Source organism: Felis catus, chromosome E1, assembly GCF_018350175.1.
Source record: "Felis catus isolate Fca126 chromosome E1, F.catus_Fca126_mat1.0, whole genome shotgun sequence".
In the NCBI taxonomy this organism is placed as follows: Eukaryota; Metazoa; Chordata; class Mammalia; order Carnivora; family Felidae; genus Felis; species Felis catus.
Window position 1 is genome coordinate 21,002,875 of NC_058381.1, and position 25,686 is coordinate 21,028,560.

General features: G+C 48.5%; 1 protein-coding gene across 2 annotated transcripts in view; it reads right to left on the reverse strand.

Moving 5' to 3' along the window:
* ASIC2 (acid sensing ion channel subunit 2) overlaps nucleotides 1-25,686 on the reverse strand; it is a 1,012,019-nt gene that overhangs the window by 58,330 nt on the left and 928,003 nt on the right. For both annotated transcript variants that reach the window (XM_003996555.6, XM_023243509.2), the window contains exon 3: nucleotides 5,500-5,627. In XM_003996555.6, coding sequence (XP_003996604.1) covers nucleotides 5,500-5,627 — 128 coding nt within the window. The remainder of the gene's footprint in view (nucleotides 1-5,499; nucleotides 5,628-25,686) is intronic.

Genomic DNA, 25,686 nt, shown 5'->3' on the forward strand with positions numbered 1-25,686 from the left:
TCCATCAGGATTAGCAATCACCTTAAATTAGGGCAAAGAGTCTGGTGATGTCAACATTGAAGACAGTTAGTCTCGGGCTCTTACCACACGGAAGTCCTAGCTTTGCATTTGCACATCTATTCGCTCACTCATGTGATTCTCCCCAAATTCCAGAGCTCTGTCCCGTCCCTCTCATCTGTTGCATCCATTCCCATGTACACAGATGGTCTCTACCTGACCCATTTCATGAGCTCTCCATTTGATTAGGGTCTGTGAGTATATTGCCAGAATGATACAGATATCATCTATCACAGTCTGGCTTAGCCTCAGGGAGAAGAACCCTCAGGGCACATTTGCATGGGAGTTTTGGTAGAGGTGGGAGGGGTGAGTCAGGGAGAGCATTAGAGTACAGCACTTGAGTGCTATTTGAGCAGAGGGTACAGATTTGGGCACGAGAGTGCACTCATTCTTTGAACAATGCACATTTACTGAGCTCATTCATAAGCAAGGCACTGATGGTATAGAATCTTGGGAAGCTCCCCGTCTGTGGTGGGACAAGGCCTGATGGAGGCTGAAGAAGTCAGTTCTTAAAAGGCAAGGTGTAAGGAGCAGTGATGCACCAGGGGAAGTCAAGTCCCACAGAGAGTTCTGTGTCTCATAGGAGTGTGACAAAATTGCCAAGAAACCCACCTCATTCTGTCAGTGCTCCAAGGCTGGGAGTGGGTCTTGCTCATCTTCATTTACCTAGCACACAAGAGGTGCTCAGTGAATATTTGTTGAAGGAATAAATGAATGTACAGAGTGTTGAATGGAGCAACTAGCTGCTTCTTGGGGGTCGGAGGATGAGACAGAGAAAGTCTTCTTAAAGACGGTGATCTTTGAGCTGTATCTGGAAGTGTGAATAGGCCTTTGCCAGGTAGATAAGACAAGGACGGGGTGCTGGGCAGAGGGAACAATGGGTTCAAATGCACGACGCAGGCATCGAAGACCGCTGAGTGTTTGGTTGGTGTATGGTACATGTTGGTCAACCATCAGAAGCCATTCTTAAGGGTTGAGTTCTTGCAAGTTGTGGGAAGTGCAGGAATTTGAGAGTTTTGGGTAGGGTAACAATGTGATCACCCCGTGTGTGGGTTGACAAAGGGGCACGACCAAAGAGCATGCCCAGAACCCCTCTTCTGAAGTTTTAGGAATGCTATTTACCCCGCTCCTGCTTCTCACTAGCAGGAACCCAGGTTCTGCCCCCCCGGACCTGGGGAGCAGGTCTAGACTCCAGGCCTCTGGGCTTCCAGTCTGGTTTTCTCTCCACAGATAGATCTGGGCTCAAAGCTGAGCCCTGCTCTTCCCCTACGATGCAACCTTAAGCAAGTTACTGAACTGCGCAGCTCTGTCATCTGGAACATGGAGATAACATTATCCCCTTTTTGGGGTTGCTGAGGGGGGTTCAATGAAATAATGCATGTCAAGCGTCTCTGGGTGCTCAATGCCTGGCAGGAAGCGTGTGCTCAGAGGTGAGTGGTATTACTCTACCCTTCCAGGGTTCTAGTTCCGCTCTAGTGTATCATCCCACTGTGTGGGTGTCTGGTGGTGATGTCCTGGGATCATGCAGGGGCTCCTACAGTAGCTGAGCTGATCAGAGGAGCCTTTCTCAGGTTGTCTTCCAGGTTGTCCAGGAAGGCAGGGGGGGCATATCTTGGCTTAATTGGGTTTAGGGCAAATACTGATTTTAAAAGAGTAATCTTCGGTCCGGGGTACAGTGCAATTGTGTGCTCTTTTGGAATTAAAAAAAAAGAAAAAATATCAAAGGAAGATTGTACATAATTTGGTATGGGTGGGCTGATTTTTACCATGCAAGAGGACGTTCCCATTCACAAAGGGATTCATGGTACTTTACATCACCAGTGCCTCTTAGTGCGCTCACTCAGGAGTCCATTTCCCTCACGTGATTCACACCAACTTTCCAGGAAAGGGCCTCCTGTTCCCCCACGGTCTTGTCACCCCTGCCCTTCTTGCAAGATTCCCTTGAGCTTTGAGCCGAAGCAGCAGAATCCTGGAACGGGGACAAGGTAGCCACTACAGGCTGTAAGAGGAACCATGACTTTATCCGCCACCAAGAAAGAAAAAGCACCGCCAATTTTAACTATCAGATGCAGCTGATTGAGAAACAAATCCCGATTTCAGAAATGTTAAGATGTGAAAAAAAAAATACAGGAGACTCTTGAACAATACAGGTAAGCGTGGGTCCACTTACATGAGGATTTTTTTTTTGATAAATACAGCACAGTACCATAAAAGTATTTTCTCTTCCCTAGATTTTCTTAACATTTTCTTTGCTCTAGCCTACTTTATTGTAAGAATACAGGATGTAATACATACCACATACAAAATATGTCTTAACTGACTCTGTTATCTGTAAGGCTTCTGGTCAACCGTAGGCTATTACTAGTTAAGTTTCTGGAGAGTCGAAATTTAATATGAAGATTTTCAATGGCCCCCGGGGTTGGTGCCCCTAACCCCCATGTTGTTCAAAAGTCAATGGTACCTCTTTTTTTTTTTTTTTTTTTTTGAGACAGAGAGAGACAGAGCATGAGCAGGGGAGGGGCAGAGAGAGAGGGAGACACAGAATCCGAAGCATGCTCCAGGCTCTGAGCTGTCAGCACATGGGGCTCGAACTCATGGATGGTGAGATCATGACCTGAGCTGAAGTCAGACGCTCAACAGACTGAGCCACCCAGGCGCCCCCAAAAGTCAATGGTACTTCTTAGAATCACTGAAATGCAGTGTTTGAGGACCTGGTCAGCTGGATACTAATGGCAGAATGAGAACATACCAAAGGCACCAATCCCCAAGTTATACATGGCTGAATATAATTTATTATTTTTTGTTTGTGAAAGAAACCACTAGTTCATAGGCTCTGTGGGGACAGATACTGGGTCTGTTTTGTTCACTTCTGTATCTCCACCACCTCGTTTATGGTTGGGGTTCAACAAATATTTGCTGTATGAATAAAAACAACAACAACAAAGAGCCACATTATAAAACATGTGGAAAACCCAGGGAAGAGCATAAATCATTCATAAATTCCCCCACTGTGGGTATTTTGGCTTATTTCCTTCGAATCTTATTTCCTATGAATATGCTCTTTTATATACATGTAAACATAATTTATTTTTAGATTTAGCTCTGGGATGTGTTTTTGTATTTCTCTATTAATATGAATGAAACGAGGAAATAAGATGATGCAGAAATGCTTTGAAGATTTGTAAAATGTTTAACCAAATATCTTATTATTAGTTATAATAATCATAACCATACTGCTATGAATGAGGCTGATTTTCTGAGAACACACTTCAAAGCAAACAACAGATTTGTTCTCTGAAGCTGGGAATGTGTGGTCCCTGCGTCCTGTCCTGTTCACCATGGGGAGTCCCTGTGTTTCGTTTTGGGAAGAGAGAGAGGCTCGTGGTTTCTTAGAAGTCCTGAACCCCAGCTTCCCACCCAGCCCAGAAATACCTTTAGTGTCACTAATGGAGGGTAAATCCTTGCCTGGGAACACTCAAGCCTGCCGAAAGAGTCTACTATTTGCTCCAGCCAGTACCTGAAGATCGGGCCTGTCTCCTTGTCTTTGTGGGCAGATAGGAGCCTAACTCTGGCAAGCGCCACTTAGCAACCCAGGTGGGTTTCGCATGGACTAATGTCCCCTTCCTGCTTGCTGTCATTTTTCACTTCGCTGACTCTGCTCCAGGCCCCTCTGGTCCCCTCCCTTCCCCCTCCCTTTTCTTTAAAATGCCCAGTCATCTCTGTACAAACGCACGTTGAGTCCTGTTCATGCTGAACCCTTGTCCCTATTGCAATGGGGGACAAACTTATTTTTGATTAAAATCTGTCCTTGCCACTTTAACTAGTGTTCGGCTTTGCTTATCGCTGGCAGTACTCGAAAGCCCATGAGGCTAACAGCTTGGGTTCTGGGCTCACCAGGGCTGTCTGTCCGTCAGCATGCCTTGACTTATTAGTCCATGTTCTCACCCTTCCCAACTCAAATCCTCAGCCCTGAACTTGGCCCCTGTCTGCTTCCTGTCCTCCTTCTTTGCCCTTAAGGATGAGATTTTCTGGTTGTGCCACTTGGTCTCACCTGGCACCCCCTTGCATGTTCATTTCTTCTCTCCCCACCTGCCTCAGCCTCTGGGGCCTGTGGAGGCCAGCCAGGCTCCCAGCCGCCTCTGCCCTTGCCTCAAAGCCAACATCCCCACCACCGTGTGCTGCAGTGGAGGCTGATCTTGGCCTTCAACAAGTACCCAGGCATTAAGTACAGGGAACAGTTTGGGGGCCCCACACCATCAATGCCTTCCCAGAAATTCAAAAGCATAACTCGCTTAGAGATTTCAAACCAGTTTCTAGGAGCGCCTGGGTGGCTCAGTCGGTTAAGCGTCCGACTTCCGCTCAGGTATAATCTCACGGTTTGTGAGTTCGAGCCCTGCATCAGCTCTCTGCTGTGAACACAGAGCCCGCTTTGGATCCCCTGCCCCTCCCCTGATCTCTCTCTCTCAAAAATAAATAAATGTTAAAGAAAATGAAACCAGTTTCTAATACAGAAGGTCATTTTATAAAGTGGCTAAAGGGCTGTGGTCAGTACTAGATGACAGATGACATTTAAGCCCCATTTTAGAAACAGCCGAGCACATAAGTTGCATGTGTATTTCTTTGCTGACTATTCACTGTTTTGATTCTCCCTTCCTCAGCCTCTAAACCCAATGCTCCCACCACTCATTGACCTCTCTCTTTGCCTCAGCCTCCCAGGGTGGGTTGTCTCAGATGATCTGGTTTAGGACTCACAGTCTCTCCAGTGTTTATTCCAGGTAAACCAGGAAATAAGAGAAGGAAAGTGTCCCTGTGTCTGTCTGCAGTCCTGCTTTGAGACCTCCTCCCTATTGAGGATTTGTGAAGTTCTCCCTTCTGAGATGTGAAACCCACGTCAGACGTGAGGCTGCTCCAGTCCTCATGCCCCTGACACGCAGAGTTGATGTAACAGTCCTAGCTGGCTGGAGGGTCACCTCCCTGGTGTGAAGCCAGAGAGAGGGGGCAGGAATGGGCGCAAGAGACTCCCCTCCACTTACACTCTTATGAGAGTGACGCCCCCATCCCTTTTCCTTTTTGTAGATCACTGTGAGTCGTATCAACACTGGCTAGCGGGTTCCCTTGGCATCCACCGATCCCCTGCCCTCTCGAGAGATTTTTTTTTTGCCCCCAGCAAGTTCTGGAAAAAACCCCCAACCAATTCAGAGAAAAAGAAAGTAACTCGGGTTTCTCTCACACCCAATTTTAGGAACCGACAATTGGGTTACAGAGGTTAGCTGACACCCTTCTCTAATTTCTGGGTCAGCCCCTCTCCTGGACCCAGCCCTGCTCGGGCCTTCTGAAGGCTCAGAGTCTTCCAGGAGTGGGAGTCCCATTTCCCCTCCTCATGGCTCTGCAGGCGGCTGGTGTGGGCCCGGGACCACTGATCCAGGGAGCCCAGGAACTTACCCTCTGCTCCTGGGTGGCCACGAAAGTCTGGAACCCTGGAGCCACCCCAAAGCCCAGCTCTTGGATGAAAGGCGGCTCAGACTGACTGTGGATCTGAACTTTCACTCCTGCTTCAAACGTCGTTTCCTCTGAAAGAACAAAGATAGACAGAGCCATGGGTCAGTGACAGCAGGTGCTCACGGAGTCTTGGGATTGAGAAGCTTAAAGGGACGTTAGAAAGGCCACATGGCAGGCAGCATAATGGCCTGAAAAGACACCCATATCATCATCCCTGAAAAGTGGGAAGACGTCACCTTGCATGGCAGAAGGGACCCTGCAGATGCGATTAAGTTAGGGACCTGGAGATGGATCCAGGTTATCCTGGATTACCCGAGTGGCCCAATGTCCTCATGAGAGTCTTCGTGAGATGGAGGCAGGAGGGTCAAAGTCAGAGACAGAATGGAAGAAAGTGTGCTGCTGGCTTTGGTCGTGGAGGCAGGAGCCACAAACCGATGGATGCAGGCAGCTGCTAGGAACTGGATAAAGCAGGGGGATAGATTTTCCCCTGGGGCCCCCACAAGGAATGTAACCCTGCCAGCCCCAGATTTTAACCCAGTAAGATAGGTTTTGGACTTCTGGCCTCCATAACTGTGACATGGCAAATCTCTGCTGTTTGGGGTCACTGTTTGTGGAATCTGTGACAGTAGCGGTCAGAAGCAAATTCAGGCCAGTTAGGCCAACTCTTCGCTTGGGTCTCCAAACGTAGAAAATGGGATTATGAAGTGAGTCATTCACCTTTATTTTATTCGCTAGCTTCTCTACTTGGCCATGAGCTGAAGGTGAGGGGATCAGAGGAGGAAAACATGATGACACAGTGGGCTGCCCAGATTGGTTGTTACTCGTCTCTGCTCTGCATGGAGGCACATGCCTTTCCTCTTGCCTGGAAAGCCTTTCAAACTTGTCTACCCGGCCAATCTCCCTATGCGTCACTGAAGATTCTGGCCCCCAACCCCACCCAAAGCAAACCCTTCTCTTGCTCTGTTGTATTCTTTCCACATGCCCGAAGAAGCTTCTGCCACACCAGAAGAATCCTTTATCTGACAGTCTTTTCCACCAGGCTGGAGCATCCTGAGGCCAAGTTCTGGGCTATCTCCCTGGACCTCAGAGGCCCTGCACAGGGCCAGGCACATAGCAGGTACTCAGGGAAGGGCTGCTGAGTGAATAAGAGATTTGCGATTCAAACCTCACTCAGTTATTAGTGGGCAAGGCCAATCTAGAGTCCAAATCAAGGAGTGTTCTAATTGAAGGGAATGGAGGGACACCTGGGTGGCTCAGTCAGTTGAGCACCTGACTCTTGATCTGGGCTCAGGTCATGATCTCGTGGTTCATGAGTTCAAGCCCCGTGTTGGGCCCTACGCTGACCGTGCAAAGCCTGCTTGGGATTCTCTCTCTCTTTCTCTCTGCCCCTCCCCCATCAAACTAAAGAAATAATCTTAAAGAAATAAAGAAATGGAATGGGGAGAGGATGGGTAAATGAAGGGATGAGGGAAGATGGCGTGAGGGAGGAATGGAGGTCGAGGTTGGGGAGGGAGGCAGGGGTTTGTTAGCACTGGGGCTACAGTCTGGGGATGAACACCGGAGGAAGGAAGGGCTGGGGCCAGCCATGGGAATGGGCAAGACTCACAGACAGTCTGGGGGCCAGTGATGGAGGCGGGGGAGGGTGCAGGAGCTGGGTGATAATTCCAAGGTAAGGGTATGTGGGAAGAAGGGCTTAGTAGGCACACAGGGGTTAGTGGGAAGGACAGGCAGGAGTTTCAGAGTCCAGACTTGGAACCCAGTGGCTGACATGGGATTTAGGCAGAAGGGACCCTCGGCCAGGAATCCTTTCATCATGATTTCATGGAACTGGAGAGGATCCCAGGCAATCCACAATCACACCCCCTTCCCTCCAGCAGTCGAGTGTTCTGCTATCTCTTTACTCAGACTGTCCATGCAGACTGCTGCCCGAATGTCCCGGGATGCCTGTGTCCCTTGTTCCTCCCAGTACCTGTGGCCTAGCAGATGGACAGGTCCACAGGTACGTCAGGGAGGGGGAATGCAGGACAGGGAGGAGGGGGGAGTACAAGAGAGGGAGGACGGTGGAAGGGGAGGAGGGGTGAGCCTGCCCAAGCAAGGGGTTGAAGAGAGGTCAGGAGTCCAAAGAACAGGCTCAGATGGGGAAGGAGCCCAGTGGCATGATGCTGGGATCACGGGGATGCCTGTGCTTGGATGAACTGAAAGTCTGTTCAGTGGCTGTGGGGGGCAGAAGGGGAGACATGCCAAAACTTGTTTTCTGGAGCTCTCGGAAGCTGCGTGCCTGCTGTATAACTGAGCTTAGAAAACCTTAGAGCCAGTAAGACAGGCTCAAAGGAGGGGTCCCCTGGCTTACAGGGAGAAAATGAAAAGTGAAGCCTTTCTGTCAGAAATGCTTCAAGTAATGGGCGAAGCAGACAGGCCAGGCATGCCTGCCTTGTGAGAGCCGCCTAAGGCCAATCAGGCTGGGCTGGGATTCGGATGGGGAGTTTATTCCAGAAGCAGCAGGGGCTGAGGCAGAGTAAATTCCTAAATAACCTCCTATTGTTACAAATATCCAGCAACAGGATGGGCACAGAAGAGAGTGATGGATAAGATTTCCACTCTCTTTAGAGAACTTCCTGCCCAGATGGAATGTTCTAGAATCCGTGCTATCCAACATAGTAGCCGCTAGTCACATCAGGTGTGACAAGTGCAACCGAGGAACTGAACTTTTAATTCATTAACTAATTAATTACCCCCCCCCGGCTTTACTGAGGTATAATTGACAAATTGTCAGATCAAGTATACAATATGATGATGTGATACATGTCCACATTTTGAAAGGGTTTCCCCCATCAAATTAATTAATACACCTATCACCTCACATATTTACCTTTTCGGCTTCCTTTATTTATTTTTAATTGAATTAAAAAAATTTTTTTTAACGTTTATTTATTTTTGAGAGAGAGATAGAGACAGAGCACGAGTGGGGGAGGGACAGAAAGAGAGAGGGAGACACAGAATCCAAAGCAGGTTCCAGGCGCTGAGGTGTCAACACAGAGCCCCACGCAGGGCTCGAATTCACAGACTGTGAGATCATGACCCGAGCCGAAGTTGGACGCTTAGCCGACTGAGCCACCCAGGCGCCCCTATTTTTAATTGAATTTAAATTTAATTAATTAACTTAAATTTTAATAGCCACAGGCGGCCGTGACCACCTCAGAGGGCAGTGCAGCTGTAGAATGTGAGCTGCGAGCAGACCCCAGATGTCTCGGAGCGTCAGGGATGACAAGGATGCCACCCCTCTGCTTTCCTAAACAGGTGCTCCTGGGAGTCTCTGGTCTGGAGGCCTTGGGTGACTTGGGTGGGGCTCTGGGCGGCAGCTGGATTCTTGGCCAGCCCACGACTGGAGTCCCAGACCCTCTCTGGCCCTGCTTTTCCCCAAAGCACTACTTATTCCCAGATTGTTTCTCTTCCTTCATGGACCTGCCCTCAGCTCTCTGTGGGTCATTCTCCAGTCTGATTAGGGGACAGTCCCCTTCTAGTCTCTGCCCTATGCCCGCCCACAGTCTTTCATGTTTCCTGCCTGGACATGGATGCTATTAGTGCAACTATGAAGACCTAATTTAAGAGCTGAAGTTATCAAACATAGACGGTTAGAGCCAAAGGCTCAGATCATGTGCCTCAGAGGTTCTCAAAATGGAACACACATCAAAATCACGTAGGGAGCTCTGGGTGATGATTTTGGGGACCTACTCCTAGAAATTCTGATCCAGTCACTCTGGGGTGGAGCCCAGGTATCTGTATTTCCAGAGATTTGGCGATAGGTTATCTGAGGCCAAACACATTTGGGCAAGCAGTGATATAGTTGAGAGAGGGGAAGTGATTTGCCCAAGTCAAGAGCAGAGCAAGGGCTAGAAGTCAGGTCTCCTGATTTCCAATTAAACACTCTTTCTACCTCACTAGGGGTGTGGTTTATTTCCACGAGCCGATGCCCTGGTTCCTAGCTCTGGGTTTCTTTCCTTTTAAAAAACTTTTTCTTAAAATTTTATTTATTTATTTTGAAAAAGAGAGAGAGAGGGTGGAGAGGAGCAGAGACGTGGAGTGAGAGAATCCCAAGCAGGCTCTGCCCTGCCAGCGCAGAGTCCTGTGCATGGTTCGGTCTCATGAACCATGAGATCATGACCCGAGCCGAAATCCAAGAGTCGGACCCTTAACTGACTGAGCCACCCAGGCATCCCCATAGTTCTGGGTTTCTGATTGGGGGTTGGAGAAAGGGAGTAGCTTTTTCACGCCACATCCCCTAAAACCCCCAGCGCAGTGCCTGGGACCGGGTGGAGTTCAGTAATCGTGAATGAAGCAAATGAGTGGGAAAGAGTCCTCTGCCGGGTCCACCTTTTCCTGCCCTTTGGCAGCTGGGAGTCTGCCCAGGGTCTGGTTGGACACAGGGACGTGCCAGCACCACACGCTACCTGTCCGTGTCACAGGACTTAGACGTCTCTCCCACTGAGATGGAGGTGGGTTGTGCATAAAACAACAGCGGCTGCAGCAGCAACTGTAACAGTAACAGTATCTGGACCACCCACACAACTTTTGGGTCCGGGTGCAAAATGAAAATGTGGGGCCCTGATTGAAAAAGGATTAAGAATTTCAAGGCAGCCAATCGCAGAGCGTTACACAGAGTGTGGCTCTTCTGAGCATGGGGGCCTGTGGGACTGCACACATTGCACATGTAAGGAGCCAGCCCTGACGGTAAAGCAGACTGACGTGGACAGAATCGTTCACAGCCTCATATTCCCCTCATCACCAAATGATTCAACACTGAGCTGCTTCAAAGAGTGCAGGCCCCTGGTTCAGTGAAGGATTTGTTTACACATCATGAACACCAGGATTCAAAGCCCCCAAGAGATAGAAAGAGCTCGAGAGAGAGAGAGAGAGAGAGAGAGAGAGAGCACAGCAAAAGGGGAAGCTGCTACGAACACAGTGCTAGGAGCACTTGTTAATTGCGACCAAACAGGAAAGATAATGTTGAATCAGGAGGGAGGCAGTAAAGTGCATTCACCCTGCAGAAGCCAGAATACTGTAGCACTTTTTAGGAGCACGGCCATGGCCGGCCCAAGGTGAAGTCTACCTGTAGAGCATTTTCTGTGCGTGCAGAAAGGCTTTGGAACCTCTGGGGGAGGAGACTGGGAAGCAATGGGCAGAATGCATAATGGGGCTGGGAAAGTACATCGCAATAAAAGAGGCTTAAATCTTTAATCTTTGCAAATTACAGGAAGCATGCCGAGGAAATAAACACGAGGGAAGTAGGAAGGGAAGATTTTCTGAAAAGCCAGAGGAATTTTCTAGGCTGAGGCAGGGATGTGCTGATACAAAGCAATCCGTGTTGGCGGAAACTGGTTTTATAACAGTGGCAAGGATAGCTAGCTGGAGGGGAGAGGGTAGGAGGGAGGAAGCCACGTGGGGGGGTTGTAGTGGAGGATAGTTTCTGTGTGTCCCCTGGACTGTCCTCTGCACTCTGCTCTTTGCCCTGGGAGCTGAACTTGTATAGACTGACCTGATGGGCTCCCTTGGCCCCCGTTTTCCAGTTGGGTTCGCCAGTGGTGTGTCAGCAGGGAACCGGAGGAGAGAGGAGTCAGTCTGGGACATTCAGTCTCTTTAACTCTATGTGTCGGATCACTGCGAGTTAGTGTATGACACTTTAGCAAGCCGCAGCTCTGGGTTGGGGGGGCTAAGGGAAGCCCTCTGAGATTTCTCTTTCTCTGAGTTCTGGTGCCAGCTCTTTTTCTGCTTTCCTTAGGCATGGTGGCGGCTGTCCTGCTACCGGGCCCAGGACAACGCACCCCCCGTATTGCCTTCCCTAAGCCTTGCCCACACCTTGGTAAATAGTCCTTCATTCATCTTTCCTTGTATTGCCCGGTCTGTGGGTGCTGTCGATTCCCTTCTTGGGTCCTCACTGGTGGAGCTCCCAGAGGGCGTCTATTACCTAAGCTCTGAAGGACAACAGGAGGCACCCATGCAGCACCAGGCACTGATGACAATCGTTGTGTTTGAGCACTCCCTAGAGAGGAGACCTCACTGCCCACGGGACGGTCCATGGTTCTCCAAGTTCATCCTTACGTTGAGCTGAAAACTGCCTGTTTACAGATCTCCCCCCTGCTCCCAGCTCTAACCCTTCTTCCACCTGCCACCCCCCTCAAGGATCTGAAGATAAATAGTGTGACCTCCACCATGCTAACCTTCCCCAGTAGCACTGACCCCAGTGTGCCTTCATTTCTGGAGGCTTTGCTAGCAGAGGTATTCTCAGAGGGGTGCATGGCCTAGAAGGGCTTTTGTGTGCAGCTCAGGATCCTCTCCCCACCTTCCACAGGACAGCCAGTAGCCTTCACTGTATATGGACTTCCTGAGGGCACTGGGTGGGGCCAAAGTGAGTAGAGCTTGCAGGCACCCAGAGTAGAGAACTCTTTTCCCCAGAGAGTGAGCTAGGCATTCTAAGACAGGTGGATACATGGCTCTTCTATTTGGTGAGTCAGAGCCAGAGAGAGCCTTGGACAGTTGGTTAAATGCTCAGGCCTCTGGGGTCAGACAGGGTAAGGTCAAGTCCGGTTCTGTGACCTTTGGCAAGTTATTCAATCTCTTGGAGCATCGTTTTCCTGCAAAATTTGCAGAATTAGTTTTGACATAATAATGGATCCGTCTTCATAGGACTGTTGACATTGCACAGAAAGCCCTTAGCACAGAGTCTGGTGATTAAGAAAGGCTCGCTAATTGGGGTGCCTGGGTGGCTCGGTTGGTTGGGCGTCCGACTTCGGCTCAGGTCATGATCTCACAGCTCGTGGGTTGGAGCCCCGCGTCAGGCTCTGTGCTGACAGCTCAGGGCCTGGAGCCTGTTTCAGATTCTGTGTCTCCTTCTCTCTCTGCCCCTCCCCTGCTCATACTCTGTGTGTGTCTCTCTCTCAAAAATAAATAAACATTAAAACAAAATTAAAAACAAAAAAGAAAAGCTTACTAGTTTGTAGTGCTATCATCATCATTTTTCAGTGTTTCTGGCTTTCTACAAAATCCACCTAGATCAGCTGCTCTTTCCTATTCCTCCTTCCTCATGTGACTCCCTGCATCTAGACTGGCCTTTCTTCTTTCCTTCCATCTGGTTGACTTCACCAGCTTCACTGTCACTGCCTCCTGGGAGCCTTCCTCCTTTGGATGCCTTACCTTTTTCATGTAACTCTCTGTCTCCACTGAGATTGGGAGACCCTTGGGGACAGGGTCAGTGTTTTATTTATGGTATCTGCATAATATTCGGCACACAGTAGGTGTCATACACGTTTTCAGAAGTGAGCAAAAGTGCACAGCTGATCTCTGAGACTCACGGAGTCCCACCTTCTCATTTTTACAGCTGAGACAGAGATGCCGACAGGATGACGCATTTGTCTGGGTCTCACGGTGAGCTTTTGGCCAAGCTGAGTCCACACAAGGCTGAGCCAGCTCGAGACCCTCTTCTCCAGTCTCAAGGTGGCGGGTGGTGAGTAAGAGACAGGTGGGCAGCTGTGTAGGGACTTAAGCTGAACAGGGGCAGCAAAGACCGCCTGTGACTCCCCCATGAAGGGACCCAGCTTGTGTTACCATCTTGTGTGGCTGCTATCTGCCTGCTTCTGCTGCTCGTGACGTCACGGTGGCTTAGCCATGGGGGAAGAGAGGTCTGGCGTGTCCAAGTCCATGCTGTCCAGGCAGGGGAGGGGCCAGGCCTGTCAATCCACTGGGTCACCCCAACCTCCCAGGGGCTTCTCTGGCTGCTACTGTTGACTGGATGCTGGGGTTTGGCCCTGCAGTTCTCTGGGACTGGGGTGCGTGTGTGCGTGTGTGTGTGTATGTGTGTGTGTGTGTGTGTGTGTGTGTGTGTGGTGGGGCAGACAACAGACAAGGACACATGCAGCATCGGGTCAGCAATGACAAGTGCTGGGGGGAGAAGCAAGGGAGAGGACAGTGAGACAGGACGGGCAGGGCAGGAATGACTCTTCCAGATGGGAGGCAGGGCAGGGCTTTTCAGGGTGATGGTGTTTGCACAGGGAACCGGACTGAAGTGAGCAGGTGGGTCATGGGATGACCCAGGGCAAGCATTCTGGGCAGAGGGAACAGCAGGTGCAGAAGCCCTGAGACAGGTGTGACCTCTGCCTGTTCTAAGAGCAACAGGGATGTGGTCAGAGGCCAGATGGTCACTTTATTGCTCCTTACGGTCACCCCAAGAGGCAGGCTTATTACAGATGAGAAAACAAATATTTTACAGATGAGGAAAAAGGCTCAGAGCAGCCAGCTTGCCATAGTCACACCATACAAATCCAGCCTCAAACCCTGGCGGTCAGTATCCAAGGCTCTGCTCTTTGCCCTCCAACACCCGACCTCGCTCAGACATTGTGCCTTTCTGGTGTCAATGGTCCCATTCCCCATTGAGTAGTTCCCCTTTGAGAGCCTGCAGGCCAGGACTCTGAGCCACTCAGCTTTGAATCTCCTATAGGACGTGGCAAACAACAACATTGGCACATGTATGGTAAGCTTTGGGGTCTTCACAGACTTGCCTAATCAGATCCTTCCAGCCGTCCTGAGACAGACATCAATATCCCCATATATTTGTGTGTGTATATATATATATATATATATATATATATATATATATATAAACATATATATATATATACAATCTTATATATACATATATATTGTATGTAAGATTGTAATTTTTTTTACATCATATCCATTTTACAGATGAAAAAACCAAAGCCCAGAGAAACTAAGGACTGCCCCAGGGTCTATGATTCATGGCTGCATAGAATTTTGCAACTAAGGAGAGTCTTTGACGTTGCTTCAATCCAACTAACTTTTCATCTTTCAGGTAAGAAAATTGAGGCCCACAGAGAGGGCAAGTGGTGGCCTGGCAGAGCCCAGGAGCCAGATATCTTGACTCTTCACTCTCCTCTCCTCTTTGCCAGTAGGCTAGAGGAAGCAATGGTCCCAGGTGACCAGCCAAGAAGGTTTCAAGCTGTGTAGGGAAGGAGGGGGAGAAAAGTTTAATCGACACTGGGTTCAGCAGCCTGTGTTCTCTCCTCTCAGAGTTCAGGGGAAAGCTCAGTGTGGGACAGTGACCATGGTAGGGACTGAGGTCCTAGCCCCAGCCCTTGAGAGCCCTGGTGGAAAGGGTCTGCCGAACACTGTTTGGGCAGGCAACTGGAGGTGCCATCTTGGTTCCTACTGTTCTTCTGGCATGCACAGAGGAATCAAAGGAGGCCAAGGTGGGCCCCTGGGAAGGGGAGCCAGGGCGGGTCTCAAGAAAAGCATGGGCTCTGAACTCATGGAGCCCTGGATCTGACTCCCAGCCCCACTGCTTAATAGTTGTGTGACCTCAGGCAAGTTATATTGCCTCTCTGAGCCTTAGTTTCCTCTTGTTTAAATCACTGATCCCTCAGGTTCCTTTCAGCCCTGAGATTCTGTGAGCTGGGGATCATGCACAAGTCTCCTAGCCTCACTGCATCTCATTTTAATTTCCTGAAAACTAGATTAAAAAAAAAAAAAAAAGACATGACCGCCCAGCACTCACAAGTCAGCAGAGGCTGTTTTGTAAAGAAACCCTGAATTTCTGCCTGGCTAAAATCGGGCCAAGGGTGCTCCCCGCCCGCCCCTCCCCTGACAGGCCCCGTTGCACGGCGTGTCTAGGTGAGCAAATCCAAACCCAGCATGGAGATGGGCACGCTCACGCTCCGTTGCTCACAGGTGACATTTTGAGGCTAGGTCAGCTCCAGAGGAAGAAAAATCAGCACTGTGTCCCCAAGCTGGATGGGCTGCAATTATGTCTGTTCAGGGCAGCGGCATGAGGTAGTGGGGTTCTCACTAACAGCTCCTTATCAAGTGGTCACAACAGTTTGGTGACGGCTGCAAAGCTCGGCCCCTTCCTGCAGAGCCTCAAAGATGACTAAGACGTGCTTTGGCAAAAATGTCACCCTGGTGAACCAAGTGTTCTTCTATTTTTCTGTTTTCATTATTAAGGAACACTAACTCATGGTGGAGAGAACCAAGGACCAAATCAGAGACGTGATTCAAGGGCTCGTCCCAATACTTCTTAGCCATGAGGTCACGGGAAAGCCACTTAGCATCTCAGAGACTTGCTTACTTACCACATCTGTTAAATGGGTTAATCTGTTAAATGGCTAGAACTGCTCTGTGTCATAAGAGTGTATGAGGATCAGAGAATAGAAGGCAGCTGAAGCACCTTATATACTATAGAGGGACGTGCCCACGTTGGGGATGGAGGGGTTCACGTTGGGTCAGAGATATGCAACAGAGGAAAGGGGCTTCACGTGACACATTCCTGTCAGATAGAATATTTACAAAACATACATCAGTGAAGGCACCCGTGTAGAGTTGGGTCTAGTCTCATTGCAAAAAGATTTATTCTAAGGATTCTTTAAATAATGAGTTTCCCTAGTGCATCCAGGCTCAGAGATTATAAATTATTTGCTAAGAAGGCTGATGAGTCTGGGTGGGCAACCAGCATGCCGGAGCAGGAGATACCACCCTTGAAAAGCCATCGGGAAGAGCCATGTATCCAAAATTAAAGGGGAGGCTGGTGGATGATTAAGATTCTACTTACAAAAATTCTGATTTGCACGCGCTGGTGGTGGAAGCTAGGTACAACCAGATTGCTGAACAGAGCACACATATAGATCGTGATGTAATTACAGGAATCAAAGTCACTCAAAGCATGACTTTTTGTCATTGAATATTTTCTCAATCAATGGATATAAAAAGCATGATAGCGTTCATGTGGGGGTGATGTCTGAGAAGCATCTGGTTGTTAAAAAGGCATCCTCATACATCCAAAGGGTGGGAAACAGTGGTCTTGATCAGTGCTTCTCCCACTAGAACGTGAATCAGCCAGGGATCTTCTTACAATGCAGATCTGGGTTGGGCTCTGAGATTCTGCATTTCTGACAAGCTCCGAGGGGATACTGGTGCTGCTGGTTGGATGACCATCCTTTGGGTAGAAGAACTCACAGGAGAAGAACGCTGATGTGTTCACAGAACATACCAGACCCGTGGTGGTCTGGTCTCTGCCTCCCTGTCCAGCTCCTGGTCTCAGCCTTAGATCCAGCTACCCCAGGACACCTTGGGATGTTCTTGGCTTTGGCTCTGGATTTCCCTCCCTGTGTTTGGCCTCTCACCTGCTCATGACACAGCCCCTCTCTAACTCCCATACTCTGCCTAGCCACTTGCAGACAGGCCTGGGATGAGGCCCAAAGGTCACCTTCTCTCTGAAGCCTCTCCTGACGTGCCCTTTTCCTCCCTTCCGGAACCCATCGTCTGCTCCTTCTATCTTAGGAGTTTATAGCATATCATGACATTTAATTGTTTGCATGCCCCCCAGATTGCAGAAGCCTGGCACTCCACAGGCACTTTATGTGAGCGCTGTTGGATCAATGCATTTCCATCCAGTACTTAATAGGACCCCCCGAGATAGTCCCTGGATTGTGAACTCCTTGAAAACCCGGACTGGGCTGTTCATCTGTATCCCTGAGGGTCTGGCACATAGTAGGTAGTCTTGCAAATTTACAGAATAGGAGGACATGATCTCTGAAGTGAATGTGTTTAGTCTAGATTTTGCTCTCAGACCACTGCCTGCCTGGCTGGGACTTCTGATGTATGGTTTCAGCACAGCACTTAGCATGTGCATTAAGCAGGTCTTCTCAGAATGATAAAAGTCAGGCTTCTGGCTGCTTAATGGATGCTTGCCTCCAGTGGTACCTCTGACTTGTGACATCATTTCTCCTGAGTCCTTGGCACCTGTGGGAAGCCCCCCACTCCCACCCCATCAAGCGCAAAGGCCCACTCTGAGAGTGAGCCCAGAATCCCCTGGTTGCCGCACATCCCGGTGTTCCAGACTCTCAGGATTCAGGCTGGAGCCTGCACCTCTCCTTCTGGTAAGGTCCTCAGCACCAGGCACCGTGACAAGAGTGCTTCCTGGGAGCAGAGATGTCAGAGAAACCATAGCAACCATCTGCATCCACTCTCACTATGTCCCATTTGTGATAGAAGATAGAAAATGTGCTACCCTTGATAGCTGCTTGGGCCTTCCAGCTATGCGGGGAGGTTATGATTATTTTACATTTAATTTTAATTTTTATCAAAGCAATAGATGTACATAATTTAAAAAGCCAAATGATACCGCAAAGCTTTTAATGAAAAAAAAAAAAGCAGAGGTTTGGGGCTCCCCCTCTCCCCAACCCCTTGGCCCCAGTTTTCAGAGACAACTGCTTTCAACTGCTTGAGCTATCTCTTCTCGTATTTACTTTCATGTTCCTGTGGTCATCAATTGCTTGAAAGACATTTCTTGGTTTTAAAATCTTTTAGGTATTATCTACCAAATTAGGACGTAGACTTTTCCATGAGGAGGCCTGCTGTATTTCCTTTCCTTCCATCCTCCTGTAGAGTTATACGACATTTTGGCTAAGCCAGTCTCCAGCTTTTATGGAATTAGATAAATATTGTCCACACCCAGCCTTGTAGTATGTAATGATTTTGATCTTTTTCGTGTGAAACTCTTCTGTTTTGTTTTTTTTTTTTTGTTTCTTTTTGTTGGTTGGTTGGTTTGGCTTGCTAAGTATCTACCGCAGAAATGGCAAAAGAGGAAAAAAATGTCAAACTCCTAGAAACAGAGGAGAAAAGTGGTTGCCAGGGCGTAGAGGTGGGGGAAATAGGCAGAGGTTGTTAAAAGGGTACAAACTTTCAAGATGAATAAGGTCAGAGGATGTAATATATGACACTGACTGCAGTTGATGGAACTGTATTGGATAATTGAAATCTGCTAAGAGAGTAGAATGAAATGTTCTCACCAAAAAAGTATGTTTTATATGTTAATATATAATTTACGTATTAATTATATAGTAAAACCTGGGTGTGTGAGCATAGTTAGGTCCGGAAACATGCCTGTGATCCAAAGCAATCGTATACCCAAGTGAGTTTCAGGAACCATTGGTTCAGTTGCGATCATGTGACATGTGGCTCCACGCGCTACTTGTTTCGCAAGACATCGCTCATTTATCAAGTTACAGTGTATCAGAGATGTTTGCTCGTCTTGTGGAGCCCTCACAGAACGAGTTACTTGCAATCCAAGGTTTTACTGGCAGGACACACAAATATAATTTATATATTAATTATGATATGTGTACGATATCTGTATTTGGAATATATTTGAAACCAAATTCTACCCTCGTACTTCAGTTGTAGCTTGCTGGGTAGAGAATTCTATCTTAGAAAAGAAGGATTGATTTGTTTTTCCTTTCCAGAAACTTTTAAGGTTTTCTCTTTACCTCCGTTAGCCCGAATTTCTCAAGGGTGCATCTTGGTCTGGTTGTTTCTCTACTTATTCCAGGCAGGACTTGGTGTCCTCTTCAGCTATGGAAAATCATGTGCTTTGGCCGGGAACTTCTCTCACTTCTTTGGCAAGGTCCCCTTCTCCATTCTTTCCGGTTTGTTATTCTAGAACTCCTGGTAATAGCATGTGGGACTTCCTGGATTTACCCTCTCCTTGTCATATTTTTTCTTCCTCCCATTTTCCATCTGTTTGTCTGTTTGTTTTACTTTTCAGGACATTTCCTCAATTCCAACCCTTTTATGTTGTTTTTTTTTTTTTAAATGTAATCGTATTTTCATTTCCAGGAGTGAAAAAAAAAAAAAGACGTTTCCTTCGCATGTTACTTTTTAATAGCATCCTATTTAAATGGCTTGTGTTTATGGATGCAATATCTTCTCTCATCTCCTGAGAATTTTTTAAAAGTGGTTTGATGTTTCCTTCTGCTCCCTGCATTTATTTTGTATTTATTAAACACTTACATAGTCCCCAATATTTTTCAGGCACTTTTCAAAGTACTTCATACATATTAACTCATTTCAATCTTCCTAATAACCTTACAGAGTAGATAATAATACTTTTTTTTTTTTTAATAAAGTAGGCTTCATGTCCAGAATGGAGCCCAAAGTGTGGCTTGAACTGATGACCCTGAGATCAAGACCTGAGCTGAGATCAGTTAACTGACAGAGCCACCCAGATGCCCCCAATATTAGTCTTATTTTAGAGGTAATGGAACTGAGGCCTAGAGAGGTTAAGTAACTTGCCCAAGGTCACCCAGCTGGGAAGTTGTATAGCTGAGATTTGAACCCAGGCTCTGCTGTGGCTCTAGAGCTTGTGCCTTTAATCATTATCTATATTTCCTCAAAGCTTCTTTTTTAATGTTTTTTTTTTTAATTTATTTTTGACGGAGAGAGAGACAGAGCATAAGCGGGAGAGGGGCAGAGAGAGAGGGAGACACAGAATCCGAAGCAGGCTCCAGGCTCTGAGCTGTCAGCACAGAGCCTGATGTGGGGCTCGAACTCACGGACTGTGAGATCATGACCTGAGCCGAAGTTGGTTGCTTAACCAACTGAGCCACCCAGGCGCCCCTCAAAGCTTCTTTTTTGTTGGGCTGGTGTTGGTTCCTGCTAGTGGTTTCCCCCCAAAGCCTGGCTTTCTGGCTGTCCACTCCTAAGTACGAGGTACTTAAAACTGTAGTCATTCCTGGGTGTTGGAAGACTTACTAAGGGACTTCACTCTGGGGGGATCTAACCAGGACATCGTGTCCGGGGAGTCCTGACTGTCATTCTCCGTGGATCTTCTCTCTTGAGTCTGTCAGTCTCTCCAGTGAGGGATTATAGTCCCAGATTTCTGTTTGGGGGGTGGTGGGATAGATTAGCGTGGCTGGGGGGGCGGGGTCTCACTACTCAGTAGGCAGAACTTCACCTCATCTCCCTGGTTTCTGTAGGGTACTTTACCCATGTCTCAGCTTTGCCTGGTTTCCCCACGCCCAGCACCAGACTGTGTCATCTCGTCCTGTGCTGGGGTGGGGAGAGGCACTTGGCTAGCCGCTCTGGGCCATGGGCAAATATCTGAGAGACTTACCAGCTCCTTTTAAAGACTTTTAACTAATCCTCCTTGTCTTAGCTCCACCTCTCATCGCTGTCTTCAGCAGGGTCCGATGCCTCCCACTCCTGACCCTTCCTGGCTGTCCCGTGGGGACAGCTGTGTGGCTTTGGTCGGCTTCTCGGTGCAGACCCTTATCTTTCAGCCTTGTCTGCCACATGCCAAGTTAATCAGCATCCGCCTTCCATCTTCCAAAAACTTGCTGACGTTGACCGGTGTCTTCTCTCCCATCCTCTCTGTCATTGTGGGTTTATACTTAACAACAAAAAAAATCCATGATTCTCATTTAGGAGGGGTGTGTGGAGGGAGCCTCCAAAAACACTTATGTTCCGCCCACCATGTTCGACCAGGAATCCAGACTGTCAGCTTCTCCGAGGTTCCAGAGCTCAGCCGACATACCAGGAGCTCTTTTCACCATCAGGGAGAAGGGAGAGAGATGTTTGGTGCTGGTCTTTGGGATGCACACAGTCGCAGAACCAACAGAGACCATTTTTCATCCATCTTCCATCGAATGCTTTTCAAACTGGGTTCCTTGGAGTCCTAGGGTTCCTCAGGAATGGCCATAGTAAGCATGGGACAATCCCACTGAGGTCCCCATTTCCAGGGGAGCCAGAGCTGCCCTACCTTTATGTGTTTCACATACTGGGGCTGTGCTAAAGCTTTTGTTCAATTCAAGGATTCTGCTATTGAAAAAAAAAGCGGGGGGGGGGGGCGGATAGAAAAGAAGTTTAACAGACCTATCATTGCACGCCATCCTCTCTTCAGAGATGTCACCTGAACCGTTTTTCTTTCTCCCCCCTGAGCTATTTTCATGGCAGTGCTTTTGGCAATCACATTTTTAACATTAAAGGCATGTCGTGAAAAGAGAATTGCTTTTCGGTTCATACGTGGGTTTTTAGCTTGGTTCAGCCACTTAATGAGATGTGTGTTCCTGGGAAGCTTGCTCAACCCCTCTGAGCCCCAGTGTCTTTATCTTTCAATGGGGATTGTAACACCTTGTTGGTAGGGTGGCTGAAAGAATTTGTGGGATAGAATGTTCATGGCCCATAGCAGCCACTCATTAATGCCAGTTTCTCTCTCGCCCCGGTTCCGTCGGTGTGCACAGTTATAGCATTTTTTTTTCCCTCTCTCAGCAAATATATTAACAAATATTTATTGCCCTGGTAGACATCAGTGAGCCGGACAGTCCAAGACCCCTGACCTCTTGGACCATATGTTTTAGGGAAAGCGATACACAAGAAAAAAAAATCACATGGCGTATTTGAAGGTGACACGTGTCATAGAGAAAAGGACAAGCAGAGCAGATAAAGAGGGGTGACGAGGGGGACGAGTTGGCGGGGTAGCCCTCATTGAGAGGGTGATATCTGAGCAAAGATGTGGCAGGGGTGAGGCAAGTAGCAATGTGGGTCTGAGCAAAGAGAATTCTATGCAGAGGGAGTGGAGAATGCAGGTGCCCTCAAGTAAGAGTGCTCCTGGAGTGTTCAAGGTGTCCTGGGGAAGCCAGTGTGGCCAGAGCCAAGGGACAAAGGGGACAGAGGAGGACAGATGAGGCTGGTGGTAGATAATAAGGAACCAGATATTTACCTCTATTAGGGCATAGACCCTCAAAATAATTCCTTTGCTCAAAAATATAATATCAGGTTCTTTCTTCTACTATGCTAGGATTGGGGGAAATCAAGTCAGATTATAGTCAATAAAAAGTGTATTTTGTAGGGGGTGAATGAACACTAGAAGGTGATGAGAAAGGGAGGGGCCCTATGTGGGGTCCTTCTAACTTTTGGGCGTAGCTGTCTAGAACCTGAGTTCATTTGAGAACTCCCTGTACACGGATTCTGGTTTCCTCAGAGATAACCCATCCCCAACCCTTGCCATAGCCCTCCCTCCCCCAGCATGGCCATTCACAGGACTATCTCTTGGGAACTCCTTCCCTGGCTGCCATCCGCCCAGCTTTCTTGGGGCTCTTGGGCCCTTCTGTTAACTCCCTCTCCTGGCCACTGCTGATTGGTCCAGGCATGGGCACCCAAATGACCAATGGGTCAATGATTTCCTTCCTTGTTTTTTTTTTTTTTTTTTTTAATTTTTTTTTTAATGTTTATTTATTTTTGGGACAGAGAGAGACAGAGCATGAACGGGGGAGGGGCAGAGAGAGGGGGAGGCACAGAATCGGAAACAGGCTCCAGGCTCTGAGCCATCAGCCCAGAGCCTGACGCGGGGCTCGAACTCCCGGACCGCGAGATCGTGACCTGGCTGAAGTCGGATGCTTAACCGACTGCGCCACCCAGGCGCCCCTTTTTTTTTTTTTTTTAATAGGACCCTGGGGAGAGACTCAGAACGGTCTCATGCTGGTGATAGGATGTGTAAAATATAAAACTATCAGCAGGCATGGGTGAAAAAAAATATATGTGTGGAAAAGACCTGTCTGTAGTGAGAGAGAATAAAGCAACTCAGAAAGAAGAGAGGTGAGAGAAGGAGAGACTGGAGGGGGGCCCTAGCTCTTGGTTCCAGTTGTTTCTGACGCTGCATTCTTGTTCTCCTGCTGTTTGGTTGTTGAAGCTTGCCTTGGATTCTGGGGGCAATACAATTCCTTTTATGCCTAAGCTTGTTTGAATTTGGTTTCTCTCATGTGCAACCTAGATAACCCACTGCCTATTTCTTTTATCTTTGAAGTTACTCAGAGGCGTCTACACCAAGTTTCATTTTTAACAACCTCCCACCTGCCTTCAATTTAATTTCCTTTAGAAAATGCTGGCCATGGAATCTGCACTTCTACGGTCTAGGACAGTTTTTCTGTCCCTTTTCTATTTTGTGAGTTCCTCCATGAAAAAGGTTTCCATGGTCAAAGGCATTTGGGAAATAAATGCTGTGTGCAATATTACTTTCTTGGAGATTCATGATGTAGTATATTAAAGAATTTCTGCAACTAATAAATGCACTTAAGTTCATGTAAGCAGGGTGCCCAGATCCTTGTTTTTCTGTGATATGTAATATCTCCAATCCTGACATTCCAGAGGGTCCATACAGTCTAGGTCCATGTGTGATGGATGTTCCTTTCTTTTCTTTTCTTTTCTTTTCTTTTCTTTTCTTTTCTTTCCTTCTTTCCTATAAAAACGTTTATTTTTGATAGAGAAAGAGCACGAGTCGTGGATGGGCAGAGAGAGAGGGGGGACAGAGGATCCGAAGCAGGCTCTGTGCTGACAGCAGTGAGGTTGACGCGGGGCTCAAACCCATGAATCGTGAGATCATGACCGGAGCTGAAGTCAGACACCCAACCGACTGAGCCACCTAGGTGCCCCAAGCCTGCCTGCTTTAAAGTGGCATATTCCCAGGGTGCCCTGCAGAAAAATGTTTGGCCAAGAGGGCATCCTGGTGTGGGGGCATTATAAGCCCGGAGGAAAGGGCACTTTGGATAATTTTCATAGTCATCTCTATTCGCTAAGCATGAGCCCATAAGGCTGGGTCCTCTCTAAGAGGGTGCCTTTTTCAAATTCAGTCAGGCACCAAAGGGCCTTCCAGTCAGCCAGAATTACACCCAGAAGAGTGGTTCCCTCACTGCTTCCTTAAATTTCTTTTTTAAAAAAAATTTTATTATTCACTCTTGAGAGAGAAAGAGAGAGAGAGAGAGAGAGCAGGGGAGGGACAGAGAGAGAGGGACAGAGAGAATCCCAGGCAGGCTCCGTGCTATCAGTGCAAAGCCTGACTCGGGGCTGCAACTCACAAACTGTGAGATCACGACCTGAACTGAAATCAGGAGGCGGACACTTAACCGACTGAGCCGTCCAGGCGCCCCTACTTCCTTAAATTTCCGAGAGGTGAAGCTGTCCACGTGGCAAGGCAAGGGTGTGGCAGAGGCTCTGCTTTGAGCAGATGAGACTCCCAGATGTTGAGTTGCTTCAGGACCCACCCACGTTATAGGGTTGGCGGGACTATTTGGAAGAGGCTCTGGTTCTGGGACGGTTTGGCCGTCCCCCCATGGTCATCATTATCACCCTTCTACTGTCTACAGTTTGCAGAAAGCTCTCATGTGCTTCCCTCAGCCATCCTGTGAAGTCCACGGGTTTATCTGTGTTATCGATCTCTATTTTACCAATGAGGAAACTGAGGCCCATTCACTCGTCTTCAGTCACATGGCTAGTAAAGAAAGGAAGAGCTGGGGGTTTGGTCTCTCTAGCATCGCTTTCCTGTCCTACTACACTGCCTGTCATCAAGTTGTCTGCGGCTGCTCCCTCAACAGCCATATTTCGGTTCCTTTCTTCTCCATCCTCATTCAGATATCTCTGGTAAAGACTTGGGAATTAAGAGGAGGTAGGAATGCCAAGGAAGCCAGATGGCATCTATGGGGCCACAGGGCTTGGGGGCGTCTAGCAGGCAGCCTCCCTCCTGAGGGCCATGGTGGGACTAGGCCTGCCCACATTCCTTTGGAGCAAAGACCAAGCAGCAAGGTGTGGCCGTGCCTCCTCAGGTGGCCCCATGGACAAGCCTCCCTCACCTGCCAGAGTCCATCCCTCATCCTTCAGCAGGTGTGTACCCTCACTCCTAATTCCATGAGACTCACTCCTCACCAGCCCAGGAAACAAGTGGCTTTGAGGCAACCAGAGTCTCCAACAGGTGCTCATTGCTCAGTGACTTCTCAGCCCGAAACGAGGAAGCCTGGATGTAAGGATTCAGGCCACCGGTTCCTCACTCCCACGAGCCACATTTCAAATGCTCAGTTGTGCCTACGGCATTGGACAGTGCAGCTGGAGGGCATTTCCACCGCTGCAGGAAATTCTTTGGGACAGCACCGATCAGTCTCTCCTCTGACCGGTTTCTGCCAGCCCTTGCCCTTGCTCTAACGCCCTCCCTCTTCATGAGCCTCCTTCCCCAGCCTCAGAGGCAGTTGTTTAAGTGAGAAGTGCCGGTGGATCCCTAAGAGATAGCTCAAGCTGCCGGCAGGAGTGAGGCTGTCCTCTTGTGCATTCTGTGTGCCAGGGTGGCTGCTCAATGAGAGGATAAGCCCCTGAAAGGCAGGGCATCTGGTGTCTTGTGTATCCCCGACCATGCCTTGCACGGTGTTAGGCACACAGCAGGTCCTCGATCACGTTTATGGTCCACCGGGGCTAACTGGTGGTCAAGGGGCTTGGGTCAGCGCAGCACTGGCCGGGCCGTGAATTTAC